The following is a 13,780-nucleotide window of genomic DNA, read 5'->3' on the forward strand; positions in this document are numbered from 1 at the left end:
CTCGAAGGACCCCAGCCTAGACCTGGGGCCAGAGAGGCTGTCCCCGAAGAAATGAGGCCCTGACTACTGCCCACATTTTACTTCGAGTGTCTTGTAATTTTTCTGCTAAAAACTGAATATTTTTTAACATTTTTTTATTGAGTTATAGTCCATATAACAATTTTACAATGTTATGTCAAATTCCAGTGTACAGCACAATTTTCAGTTATATATGAACATACATATATTCACTGTCACATTTTTTTTTTGCTGTGAGCTACCACAAAATCTTGTATATACTTCCCTGTGCTATACATGAAAACTGAGTATTTCAAATAACAGAACATGGCAACTCTGGTAATCGGATCCCCCCAGGTTTGCTGCTGTTTGTTTAGTGGCTCTCCCAGACTAATTCTGTAAAGCCCGTCTGTGTCCTTCGTTTGTGTAGCCATTGAAGTTTCTCTTTGTTAGGGTAGTGGTCAGCTAAATGACTGGACAGAGACGTCCTCAAGGCACTGAAGTCAGTCTCCCACCCTTTGCTGAGCGGCTGTGTGCGTGTGTTTTGGGGCTCACCTTCAACACCCCAGGTCAGCCACTGCTGAGAGGCTGGAGCTTTCGCATGTTTTTCCTGGGCTTGTGTACAGCCTCACCTGAGTGTGGGGCCCCACGGTTCCCTAGGAGTATTTCAAAACCCCGCATAGGCATCTATCTCATTCCCAGATTTTGAGTGTTTCAGCCAGCCTCCTGCTTTCCCCAACTGGTCTCACTGCCTCAGGCATTTGCCAGGTTAAGGAATTACCGCTGATTGTTTCTGGATAAATGTCTAGACATAGGGCATTTCTCTTGCGCAAGACCTGAATCAGGTCAAATAAAAACCAACCCTGAGGATGGTCTTTTTCCAGGGGGGAGCCAGATAGGTCACATAGGGCCAGTTTTCCGGGGATGAGGCTCTCTGGAGAGCCCAGTCCTGATGGGCTCCCCCCAGTGGCTGCTGGTTCTCACAGCTACTGTGTGTGTGAGGCTGCTGCTTTCAAAACTACTGCAGATCTGGGCAGAGGAGGGTGGGAACAGGTCAGGCTGAAATACCACAAAGCTTGTTGTTTTGAAATTCAGCTGTTTTTCTTGCATAAGCACTCTTTGAATTGTTGCAAGACTTTGGTCAATTGCCTGAGTTCTGAAAAGCTGATTTTGACAATGTTGCCAGAGTTCTTGTTGCTTTTATGGAGGAGCAGGTTTTCTGGGGGCCTTACTCTGCCATTCTGGAAGTGCTCGTTTCCTTCTTTTTAATACAGGTCGATAATGCACTGTGCATACTCTTCTGTATCTTTTGTATCTTGGCAATTGCTCCGCGTCAGTATTCGAAGTGTTTCATTTTTTTTTAAGCCTGCGTAGCATTCCTGCACGTTAATTTATTTAACTGCTCCTTTATCAGTGGATGTTTGGGTTGTTTCCAGCCTGCTGCTGTAGTAAATGACTCTGTACGTGTCATTTTGCACGCTTAGGCATCTATCTGGAGGGTGGATTCCTAGAAGAGGAGTCGCTGGGCGGCACCCAATGAGTTTTCCTCCCTGGAGGCTGTACCCTTTTGTAATCCCGCCAGCAGTATGTGGAAGTGGGACTGGCGTTTCTTGCCACACAGGGCTACGAGCCAGCCCCAGTTCGATGTGTAGGTTTGAGATGTGTAATTAGAAGATCTTGGTCCACAAAGGAGACGAGCTTTTTTAACCTAGGGGAGTATTTAATTCTGTGGACTGGTTTGAAAACCTGACATGTCCGCCCTATAAAGAACGATGTGGGTCTCCGACCGTGTGCCAGACAGTGCAGGGAGACACAGATGAAGACGACACTGTTTTTATTCTCAAGGGACTCACAGGTTGGTGGAGATGTTACAAAATGCTTACAAAATGTTACAAAATGCTTACACCTTAGGATATTAAATTGATGGCTCTCTTTTATAATACTATGTCCTAATGAATAGTCTTTTTTTTTTTGGCTGAAATCTAAGTGTTAGTCTGAAATGTTCTGTCAGTGTGATTTTAATCCCAGGAACTTATTGGAAAACTAGAAGTGCCCAATAACCAGCTGCACCTCTTCGGCTTGCCCTTTTGCCTCAGGAGTGACTGCTCAGTCCTCCCCTGAAAATGGAGGCTACTTAAAGAACAGCTAGACAAGTGATGCCAAGAGCAAACCAAAGTACTGCCATTCGGGTTTTTTCCTCCATTGCCTCACAAATGAGATGGCACCTTCCTTTTGAGATGAGATGGTGTCTCTGTAAGCACTTACTTATTCTGTGGTTGAAAAATGGTTCCAGGTCCTGTGAACAAGGGGCAGAAATACTGCTGATTCCCCAGACGGGCATGGAAACAACATTTAGCCTTCAGCCATCTCTCAGCTTGTGAAATAGCCTTTCTGCTGCTGACTGTGTGGGGCAGGTCCAGAACAGAGAAGGCCAGCTTGGTCAAATGTGATTTCACTGCAGGCCGCATTGCCCTGGTCTGTTTAGTGGAGCAGGGAGTGTAACTCTGCAAGAAACATAAAATTGACGTGGGAGATCAGTGGTTGGTAATGGATATGGAGATGGAAGACTGCCCCGCTGGGCCCTTCTTCCCATGAATCTAAGCCGCCATCTTTCTGCTGCTGGGCAGTGAGCACCCCTCTCACTTGCTTTATGAAGGGCCCCTCTGGACACATTTTTATAATTTCTCTTCCACAACAAATAGACTTAATGAATTCTCCTACTTGAAATTTATCTTTTTGTTTTCCATATCATCACAAAGCCACATGACTAGAGGTAAATATAACTCAGATTTCAACATCTTGAAATCAAAGTTTATCTCAAATTTCACTGCTGCACACACAACACAGGAAAGTTCTGGCTTTCTGAGCAGTTGTTGGACTTCCCACATTTGGAGCTGCGTGGGGCAGCAAGAGAATGACAGGAAGCTAATCACAAGGGACCGACCCCTGAAACACTTCTGCTCTGCTCACCAGTCTGTTTTACTGTAGAGAAGGAACTGGCAAACTGTGGAAAGGTCCAGATAGGAAATATTTTCAGGTTTGCTGACCATATGATCTCTGTCTCAACGGCTCAACTTTGTTGTGGGATTGCACAAGCAGTCGCAGTGCATAACCAGATGGGCGTGGCCGTGTCCCTGTGGCACTGGATTTGGCCCTGAGGCTTGCCCTCGAGTTTCCTTTGCCCCACTGGGTCAGCGTCTTTGCTTAGTTGCTTTCCATTTATGGGCACAGACAAAAGAGGTTCTGTACAGATAGACCAATAATTGAAGGGAAAAGTAACAAGTTTGGTCCCTTCCAAAGGGAAGGATTTAAATATCAAGGATTACAAGAGGCCTTGTGGAAAACCAATAACCTTCTCAGATACCTTTTAAGAAATAACTTTGTGATTTTACTGCAAAAAATCCAATGTTGATGGTAAAGGATGTCATCACACAGATTAGCATACAACTTTGCTGCGAAAATTAGAACACAACCAACCAGTTTGTGATTCATCCTTGGTTCAGTCTTAGAATAAGCATGTAATTGCAGTTGTAATTTAGATTTTTAAAATATCTAGGATAAAATTATTTTCCTGATTTCTACTTTTATTTTTCCAAGATAAAGCCCCAATCAATCAAAACGTCTTTAAGTAATTTTAAGTAATATTGTCTGTGAAATGTTCCCATTTTAAGTAGGTTATCTTTTTCCAGCGCTAATTATGCTCAGGTAGCAAGTGTCCAGGTCCTCTTCCTACTCCTCTGGTGTGGGAAGGAAATGACTCTAAGGCGCGGTGTTTCTGTTCTGTCTGTATTTCTGGATCCTGCTTTTTCAGAGAGGTGAAATCTTCACTTGAAATCTCCAGGGCTGGGTGGAGGGCTGGACCGGTCATACAAAAAGGCCCCAGTGTTTTTTACTGGTTAATAACCACCAACCTTCAGGGCAGGAACATTTTCTCTGCCCTGCTCAGTATCCTGATTGTATCGGGCCTGACTGCTACACCTCTCATGCCGGGAAGCCACCTGGAGTGAGAGGTGACCAGACACAGGGCAGCTGACAGTGCTGAGTACAGGCTTTCTCAAAACTGCTCCCTCGCACTGAGGGCCTTTTAGCAGCTTAACACGCACCTGCCCCGTGAAGCCTTGCTTCTGTGCCCTCTATGCTCTGGAAAAGCACTACTTGGTCAGTGGGATACAGTGTGGGGGTAGGACGTCAGACCCACCTGTACTGCACTCCCAGCCTCTATGTTTCCATCTTCCTGTCTGCGCAGGCAGGGTGGTGCTTCTCCCTGGCTTGTGGAGCTGTGAGGGTGATTTAATGAGTTAGGGTCCTTGAAGAGTTTAGCACAGGGCCCGACAGGCTGCAGGTGCTCAGTACGCAGCCTGCGTCCTGACCGGGGAGCCTGATGTCCTTTCGCTGCCCTCTCGGCCTCCTGTCCCTGTCCTGTCAAGGTAAAACAGACGCAGCGCTTGAACCCCAGGTGAGATCTTTATCTCAGCAGCAGTGAGACTGGGGCTCGGGGGGGGGGCTAGTGAAGAAGGAAGACGCCCCTTCGGGGTGGTGACTCCTCAGCTCCCCCACCCTCTCCTCTTGCCAGCAGCCCCAACAAGCGAGGCCCGCCCACCTACAACGAGCACATCACGAAGCGCGTGGCCTCCAGCCCGGCGCCTCCCGAAGGCCCCAGCCACCCGCGAGAGCCAAGCACACCCCACCGCTACCGCGAGGGGCGGACGGAGCTGCGCAGGGACAAGTCCCCCGGCCGCCCCCTGGAGCGGGAGAAGTCCCCGGGCCGGATGCTCAGCACGCGGAGGGAGCGCTCCCCCGGGAGGCTGTTTGAGGACAGCAGCAGGGGCCGGCTGCCGGTGGGGGCCGTGCGGACCCCCCTGTCCCAGGTCAACAAGGTGAGCACCGTCCGGGCCGCGGTGGGCTGCAGGCGGCTCTGCTACCGGGCAGTAAAGATGTACTTCAAAAGAGGCTGCCTCCGTAAGCAGACAGCTAGTGTGTGTACCACCAAGTGTAAACATAACAGCTACCCAAGGGGCTATCGTTCCCGTCCCCGCAGGCAACCAGTGTTCTGTTTTGAGAGACGGTCCGTGCACACCAGCACGTACAGACGTGTATCCGCCCTTCTTCAACCCAGACGGCCACGTGCTATTCAAAGCATTCTGTCTCCCTGTTTTCAGACAATTACACCAGTACGGCAGGGGTTTCTCTGGCGGGCCACACAGAAGCTGGTGACAGTGGTTGCCTTCCAGAACCCTGAACCTTTTGCAATGTTTAAATCATGTGCATTTATTACCTGTGTAATTTTTAGGTTAGCCACTGAGGAGATGGCAGATGTGCTGAAGGCTCAGGGATTTGCCTGTGGGCTTGGTGCCACCTCGGCCAGCCGGCCAGTTCCAGGGGACCCCTCTGGACAGCAGAGCCACCTTCCTGTCACCAGGGGCTGGTTTTCTGGATTGCACCCTCTACGTGCCATCTGTAGTTCCCTGCTGGCACCCCTGCCACTAAAGAGAGGAGAAAAAGCCGTTTTAAATGTTTTTTCCTTACTGATTTACCCATGAAATGGCTTGTGTGTGTGCATAATAGAAGTACTTACACAGCCTTGGGGACTTGTCAATGAGTTTTGCAAACTCTGAGGGTTCGCTGTGCGAGCCGGTGCCGCCCCGCAGAGCATTCACCGGAAACTGCTGCAGGGGACAGCAGGGGCTGCAGCCTTCCTGTTTGTGTAGCGAGCACAGTGAGTTCTGGCCTCTGATGGCTAAACCTGCTCCTCATTTTGCTCCTAGGTCTGGGACCAGTCTTCGGTATAAATCTCAGCCAGAAAAACCAACTCATCTTAATCTGCAGGAAAACACCAAACACACTATGGAACTCTGCTGAAGGGGACCCAGCACCCACCTGCTCGGCCAGCCCACGGGGCAGCTGGACCCAGACCCACCTTGGCAGCGACAGCTGGCCTCCAGGAGGGCGGGGGCCGAGGCTCTGAGGGGCTGCTGGCACCTCCCTGCAGCCATCCTCTGTGCACTTTGTTACTCTTTCAAAGCATTCATAAACTTTTGTACCTAGCTCCAGCCTGTACCAGTTCATCAAAGGAAACCAACCGGGGGCTAACTACACTGTGGTTAGAATCCTACTTAACAGCTACTTTAAGATCCTAGGGTTGGTTTTTTGTTTTTCTGTTTTTCTTTCTTTTTTTAAGATGACAGAATTCTTAATAGATTTGAATAGCACTGTATTTCCTGTTGTAGTCATTTCTAGCGAGATCACACCATCAGGTCTTTGCTGCTAAAATGTGTCGTAGAAGAGCCCCCACTGGTTGGCTGACCTCCCGCACTCACGTCGGCTCATCCTTGCTCCAGTTCATCCTCACAGATGGCCCTGTTTTACCCAGGGTGACACCTTAGCCAAATGTTTACCGTTCTCATTGCCTTTTAGGGCCTTGAAGACTTCCCCTCCCACCAGCTGAGAATGTATGGAGGTGATCGGGCCTTGGCTCAGAGGCGGTGACTTGGGGCCAAGGGACCTCGAGGAGCTTTCCCTCCCCGCCCCTCAGTGTCATCCCCCAGCCTGCTGTCCCCGCTTTCCACGTAGCTTTCGCCAGGAAAGCATGCACTAGACTTGCTCTGAGCCCAGCTCCGGTGGGTCTCTGGGTCCAGGAGGTGACCAGGGGGCACCGGGCTCCTGCTGTGAGGGCGCGCTGCTCTCCACCCCGTCCCCAGGGAGGGAGAGGCCCACCCGGGAGCTCTGCATGGCGGCTTGCTGCATGTGCTGCCCCCCGACCTGGCTGCCCGCCTTGGGTTGCTCTGCCAACACGCTAGCCCCATCCCCTAGCTCCCGCCGAACTGAGACCCTCTGACGACTTGCCAACTCATTGGCCACCACAAGCTGCAGTCTGTAGCACTGAACACACACACAAAACCAAACGCTCAAGCCTTACGACCAGAGAAGGATTTCAGCAAACCACCACCTCACACTTCCACGCTTCCCTGCCGACTGTGTTCACACACAATCCAGCAAGGTTCTACCCCACAAAAACTGTGACTTCCCAAACGAGCCTCTCCCTAGGGATAGCCTAAGACCAGGAAATTGGAGAAGGAAGCCACAGCCCGACTCTCACCTCTGCCGGGGTCCGGCCGCCCTCCGCAGGTGCAGCGCGGCCCACCCTGTCAGCACGAGGTTCCTGGCGAGTGGTAAAGAGCCAATTAGAGGCTTTGCAGTTGGCAAGCTAACTAGCGGCCTTACTTCTGCCTTTAATCTCCCACAAGGCCTCTCTTGCTCCTTTGGGATTCTCCACGCCTCGAACAACCCAGGCCCATCCTAGGTAGGCGGAAAGGTAGACCTCTTCCTACCACAGCAGGTGAACGTGACCACGTTTCAACTCACGTGTCCACAGTTCAGCTCCCTCTTCCAGACTGCAACCTGGCCCGAGTCCCGGCTCCCTCCTGCTCGTCTCTTAACCTAAGTGCTTTCTCGTGTGAAATGCCCACGACTCTCCCTCCATGTTGCGCCTTGGCCAACGTCATGCTGTCGTTTTACGCGTTGCTTCGTCTTTGGCGGTCACACTGCAGCCCCTCCTTCCCCGGGGCAGATCCGACTGAATGTTTGCTGAAGTTTTGTGTCTCTTGGTCCACGAGTATTTGGAAAGGTCACTGAACACTGGTCTTTCAGTCTTGGCATTTCATTTAGGATCTCCATGAGAAATGGGCTCCTCAACCCTTACGGTGTATATCGTGTGTCTCATTTGTGAAACGCTTCCTGCTATAGAACTAGCTCAAAGACTGTACATATTTACAAGAGACTTTATATTCGTAAAAAAAAAAGGAAATTGAATTGGTTTCTACTTTTTTATTGTAAAAGGTGCATTTTTCAACACTTACTTTTGGTTTCAATGGTGGTAGCTGTGGACAGCCATCTTCACTGGAGGGTGGGGAGCTCCGTCTGACCACCAAGATGCCAGCAGGAAACATCGTAACACGAAATTGTAGTCAAAAGCTTATTAGCATAATCAAGATTCTAGGTCTTCAGAAGTACAGGCTTTTTCTTCATTATCTTTTTTATTCAGAACGAGGAAAAGAACACAAGGAACAATTCAAGATCCACCTTGAGAGGAATGAACTTTGTTGTTGAACAAATAGTAAAATAAAGCAATGATCTCAAATGTTTGTTGCTTGAGTCCAGTGACCTCTTCTTTTTAAGTTCACAAAAAAACCAAAGTATCGCTACTGTCAGCAGCATGGGACTGAACTTCTTTTCGGGGAGGCTCTTTCTGGGGTGGGGGTGGAGAGCCACACAGTAGTTACAGCATGCTGTTCTCCTGGAATCAAAGACAGCAGTGAAATTCTCTTCCAAAAGTGCAACGTTGTAAAGTTGGATCATCACTTCCAATGAGCAGTGAACTGGGTATTAAGGTTACAGCATAAGACTGCAGACCTGGAAAACTCCTTAAGCAGTCAGGCCGTTTTGAAAGGATTACTGGAGAGTGAATTACCCAGCTGCCCTATAATTCAGCTAATCAAAAAAAAAAAACCAAAAACAGGTCACCTTTAAATTCCTCTCGTCCATTATGATAAGGCCATGGGTATTTAATGATGTCGATTTCTGTGGAGGCAGGCGTTCAGAGCAAAGTAATTTAAAATGTAAATACTTCTCTTTTTAACAAGATGAACTTTTACAGTTTGCAAGGTAAATTGTTCTAAGATGTTTTAGTTTGTTGGTATAAACTTTGCTTGAGCCAGATAAACACCAGTTTGGACAAATGGTGATTTTTCTCATGGTTCCTGTTGCTTTTGGTCTTCAATTTTTATTTTCCAATCTGACCACGGTCAGTCTGACTTGCAGGGTCGTGGCTGACATGGCCCGTGACAGGAATCATAGCTGCCATTCTGTCCTGTTCCCCCCTTCATTTTACTGTTGGGGATAAAAATCTGCCAACTTTAAGAATGAAAATAGCTTGGAAGATGAACAAGTAAAATGTTGGAAACTTCCCTTCCTTATAAAATTAGAAGAGTCCATTAAACATCAAACGGCCATCTGAGTTCTTGTCCTGAGGATTCCCAGCAGCCACGTGGTACTTAAAAACCATAAGTAAACATGGTTTGCTTCCCAAAGGAATGTGCCAGAAAGGTTCTCTGGACCCTATGGAAGGATCTTAGAAAAACCACCAACATGGTACTCCACCACACCAAAAACTGGGGCCCAAACTTCCATGCTGCTATTGCTGTTTCTTAAGCACAAAATTAGACGTCTTATTTTCTGCTCTTACAACTCAACTTTCACGAGACTAAAGAGGCTGATTACAAAGCAAATTTCATACCCATGAAACTTTAGGATCTGGAGACTCAGGCCAAAAGGAGATGATTTGCTAACAGGCCTGACCAGCCAGTCTGTCCTCAGGACTGGGCCTCCTGAATGTGACTTGCTTTAGAAAACATTCATGCAGATTTAAGTCCAAAGCGATAACGCGAGGCCCACAGGGGTGAGACCAGCTAAGCTTTTGTCTCATAATACAAGTTACACTGGCCTGTTCTAGTGGTTCTAAACTACGGGGTGACTTTCCTCCTTTCCCTCAAGGACACTTGACAATGTCTAGGGACATTTTGGGTTGTCACAATTGGGATACTACTGGCACCCAGTGGGTAGAGGCCAGAGATACTGCTAAATGCGCACAGGGCAGCCCCCACCCCCAACTTCCACGAAGAGTGATCAGGCCCCAATGCCAACAGTGCTGAGGCTGGGACGGCTTGGCCTGTGCTAGGCACGTGTGTGTCTTGGCAGTTTAAGTACTGCTTATGACATCTAAAGCATCAAGACTGTGACTCTAGGCACTTTTTTTTTAAAGTGGAGATACTGGGGACTGAACGCGGACCTCGTGCATAAGCATGCGCTCTACCACCGAGCTATATGCCTCCCCCCAGGCACAGAGTTTACATGAGAAAACGTTTCATCACTTGCCTCATTAAATGTTGAAGGTTTGTCTTCTGATGCTGGGAGGGCGCAGCAATGGAAATCTGGAACCGCACTGATGGCTCGGCTTTCTCAAATCTGCCAATCATTAATGGAACTGCTGTTTGCCCTGGAGGGGTTGTTAAAGGTAGAGGGAAGAACTTGGGAAACGACTTTATTGCTAAACACAACTCACACTGTCCTTTGTAGAGAACCACAAAAAAAGGAAAATCAAGTTGACCCAGGGTACACACAACCGCAGCTGTCTCTCGCTCTCACTGGCTGTTCAGTTTTCCAGGTGAGTGGGTGAATTTACTCCAGGTGGGAAGAGGAGGCAGCTGTAAGGGCTGGCGTCCTCGCGCTGGCACAGGCCCGTCAGTTGTCTTCAGGACCAGAAATGATGAGGTAATTGTGAGCGCTGAGCCCAGCGGCCAGTCCAGGGACGGGGCGCTGGTTCTCCAAGGGTCTGACTCACAGCAGCGACGACCTTAGGAGGGCCCTTGTGGGTGTTTCTGCAGTTAGCTGGCATGACTTGTGTGTTCACAGCCTGCTGTTTTCTCCTGAAGGCAATTCTAACTGGCCTTCCAGAGAAGGCTCTAGCTTCTTTCCTCCACTAACCTGCCGATCAAGTGAGGTGCTAAGAGCTGGGTGGAGGGTGCAGGGTCCGCAGACATGGGTCTTCATCAATTCACTCCAACCATCTGTATACATGGTGGAGGGTCAGGTATCAGGAGAACTGCATTCATGCTCAGAAATGAGGTCGTGCTCATCTAGAAGTAACTGAGTTAAATAAAATGAAATTTTGCTTTTCCCTAAAATGCTTTAGTCTCTGACCTTGGTCATACATGGTATCACTTAGATGTCCTGGGTCAATCTTGGCCCTTGGCATCTTGGAGGTTTCCTAACTGAGCTTGAGGGGCTGGCACCGCTTCCTTTTCTGGCCCCTTGACCTCCTGTCTGTGGCCACATCCCTCTCATGCTGTGAAGGCTTTGAGGCTCCAGCTGGGAAATGAACAGAGCCCTAGGGTTCATCCAGTGCTAGACCAACCCCTTCCATTCTTCAGGGGAGGAAATCAGGCTGAGATCACGTGATTTGTCCAAGGTCACACAGCTAGTCAGCAACCAACCGATCTCAATCAACATCCCTAATCTCAGTCCAGCGTCCATACTCTGGGAGAGGGGATGGTGCAGGAGTGACCAACTCCACCATGAAGTCAGGCTCCGCTCTGGTCTTGTAGCGACGACTTACACCCTTAAGCGGAAGCGGAGGCAAAGAAAAGACCTTGCCCGGGTCCTTGGATCTTTGGTTTCAATACGGTGATACATGATTCTATTTACCCTGCAATACCATTTTAAATGTTAGTATTTGAAGACCTTACTTTTGGCTCCGTTTATATTCATTTGTACATACATTTCTGGAGGGGAAAATCTATCTTCATTCAAAAGCAATTTGAGTTAAGCTTTAACCACGTAACCAGTCTTCACCCATAATAGAGAACGCAGTACCTGGGTCACGGGACACCGCAGTTCTGCATGTGGCTCTGCCTCTGATTTGGACAAAGCAGGCTCTCCTGTTCCACGTTCATGAAATAACCTCCGTTACCTATAACTTCTTGGGTATGAAGTTCCTCACCTGGGTCTGTGAACAGTCTTCTGGACCACAAGGGACTTCCTTTTGTGGTGCTTTTTAAAAAAAAGGAAGTCTCTTAGACACACAAACAGCTGTGGAGAATGCCGACACCCACACCTTCGTGTCTTGTGGTTTTGCCTGCATTCCCCAACCATAGCTGTCTACGCCCAACTTGGGAGTCCCCCTTCTCCTGGGCTGTGGAAGACTCTCACTGGGTTGATTGGCTCCAAATTAGTTCTTATGCTGGATTTTCAGCTTGGCTTTTTGTGAACTTTGTGGGTAGAACCAATCTGCAGGCTAGATTTTCCAACATGACGTTTCCCTCTGCAGCCTGGGGCTGATGGCTACCTCTAAGCCCTGACTCAGACCCTACTCTGTCGTAGAGAAAAGGCAGTGCTGTTCTGGGCCAACTCAGGCCGGGAGCCTCCTGTCCAGTGTTGGTGTCAAACCCTGGCCCTGGAGGCCCACTGCTGGGTCCTGGCCCTGTTAGAGCAGGCAGATAGCTAGACGTGAACAGAGAAAGGGGGACACAGACCAAATGGCAGGAATTGGGCAGAAAGGAGGGGCACAGGCCAAATGCAGGAAACCATACATCATGTAAACACCGAGGCGTCCCTGGGCAGAGAAAGAAAAGCAGGAACCTTTGGGCTGATAACTGGTCACACCTTTTGGGGTGATGAGTGGCCTGGAGACCAACAAAGAAAGGTGAGAAAAGGCAGGAATTTCCAGTGTCCAGATGTAACCTTTTGCTTATTATGCCCTCATTTCAATAAAATTAGCCTTGCAGATCAGAAGTACCCATCATGCATGGACACCACGACACTTCCAATCCAGACTAAATAAGGACAAAAATCCCTCCTCCCTTCGGGAAGGCAGAGCTGGGGTGAAAATCAGGGAATACGACGACCCCAAGGCCTTCCACCCATTCATTTTTACATCCCATGTAACTAACTTGCCAGAGAAACACAGGCAGCCACTCACCTGAGCCTGCCTGCTCTCCCCTTGCGTGTACCATCCATCCTTCAATAAATTCTCACTTTACTTTTTTTAACCACTACATCTTGTCTCTGAATTCTTTCTGGGACAGGACAAGAACCTAGACATGGTTAAATCCACTGGCAACAGCCCCACCACTGTCCCCCCAGTTTCCACCATGGGGCTAGGAGCTTTGCTCACAACTCGCCGACACAGGAACAAGTCTCTCCAGTTCTAGTGCTTGAACACGCCCCTTTTATACTTTCAAGCTTAGCTGTGTATTTTCAGTTCTATTTCAAAAATAGTTTATCCACAAAAATAAACTCAAAATGGTTTCAAGACCTCAATGTAAGACCGAAAACTATTCAACGCCTAGAAGAGAACACAGGTGAAACACTCTGACATAAATCACAGCAGCATTTTCTTACATCAGTCTCTCAAGGCAAAAGAAAAAAAACAAACAAATGAGACCTAATTAAACTTTATAGCTTTTGCACAGCAAAATAAACCATCAACAAAACGAAAAGAAAACCTAAGGAATCCAAGAAAACATTTAGAAATGATGTGACCAACGAGGGGTTAATATCCAAAATACACAAACAGCTCATACAACTCAGTATCAGAAAGCAATCCAATCAAAAATGGGCAGAAGACTGAATAGACACTTTTTCAAACACCTACAGATGGCTAACAGACAGATGAAAAGACATTCATCACTGCTAATTATCAGAGAAATGCACATCAAAACCACAGTGAAGTATCCCTCACACTGGTCAGAACAGCTATCACCAAAAACTCAACACACAGCAAATGCTGGAGAAGATGTGGAAAGGGGACCATCGTACACTGTTGGTGGGAATGTGAACTGGCGTAACCACTACAGCAAACAGTGTGGAGGTTCCTCAACACAGTCGAGTTTCTGAAGAAAGAACTACCGTATGATCCAGCAATTCCACTCCTTGCTATATATACAGAAAAACAAAAACAGTAAATTGAAAAGACACATGCACCCCAATGTTCACAGCAGCGCTGACAACAGTAAAGACATGGAAGCAATGCAAGTGCCCATCAACAAACAACTGGCTTAAGATGTGGTATACACATATACATTGGCGTATTACTCAGTCATAAAGGCTGAAATACCGCATAATGTGCATGGACCTAGAGAACATCATGCCTAGTGAATTAAGTCAAAGAAATACAGATACGATGTGTCACTTATATGTGGAATCTAAAAAATAAGACAAATGGGTGAAT

The 13,780-nt window shown here is 48.1% G+C and overlaps 1 protein-coding gene and 1 long non-coding RNA gene across 2 annotated transcripts in view; one reads left to right on the top strand and one right to left on the bottom strand.

The window, feature by feature from the left end:
• The window catches only part of CIT (citron rho-interacting serine/threonine kinase), a 147,982-nt gene extending 141,941 nt beyond the window's left edge, over nt 1–6,041 (top strand). Inside the window, 2 exon segments of the mRNA XM_006192696.3 lie at nt 4,571–4,874; nt 5,763–6,041. Of these exon segments, the coding sequence (XP_006192758.2) occupies nt 4,571–4,874; nt 5,763–5,786 (328 nt within the window). The 3' untranslated portion in view covers nt 5,787–6,041.
• Nucleotides 171–12,148, bottom strand: LOC106730688. The gene is made up of 6 exons (XR_004316698.1): nt 11,425–12,148; nt 7,094–11,257; nt 5,573–5,817; nt 5,273–5,480; nt 4,196–4,416; nt 171–2,501 (listed from the first exon to the last, which is right to left on the bottom strand). It is a non-coding gene; the product is annotated as an uncharacterized LOC106730688 (long non-coding RNA).
• Nucleotides 12,149–13,780: the final 1,632 nt, after the last annotated feature.

The sequence above is a fragment of the Camelus ferus genome, chromosome 32, assembly GCF_009834535.1.
Source record: "Camelus ferus isolate YT-003-E chromosome 32, BCGSAC_Cfer_1.0, whole genome shotgun sequence".
In the NCBI taxonomy this organism is placed as follows: Eukaryota; Metazoa; Chordata; class Mammalia; order Artiodactyla; family Camelidae; genus Camelus; species Camelus ferus.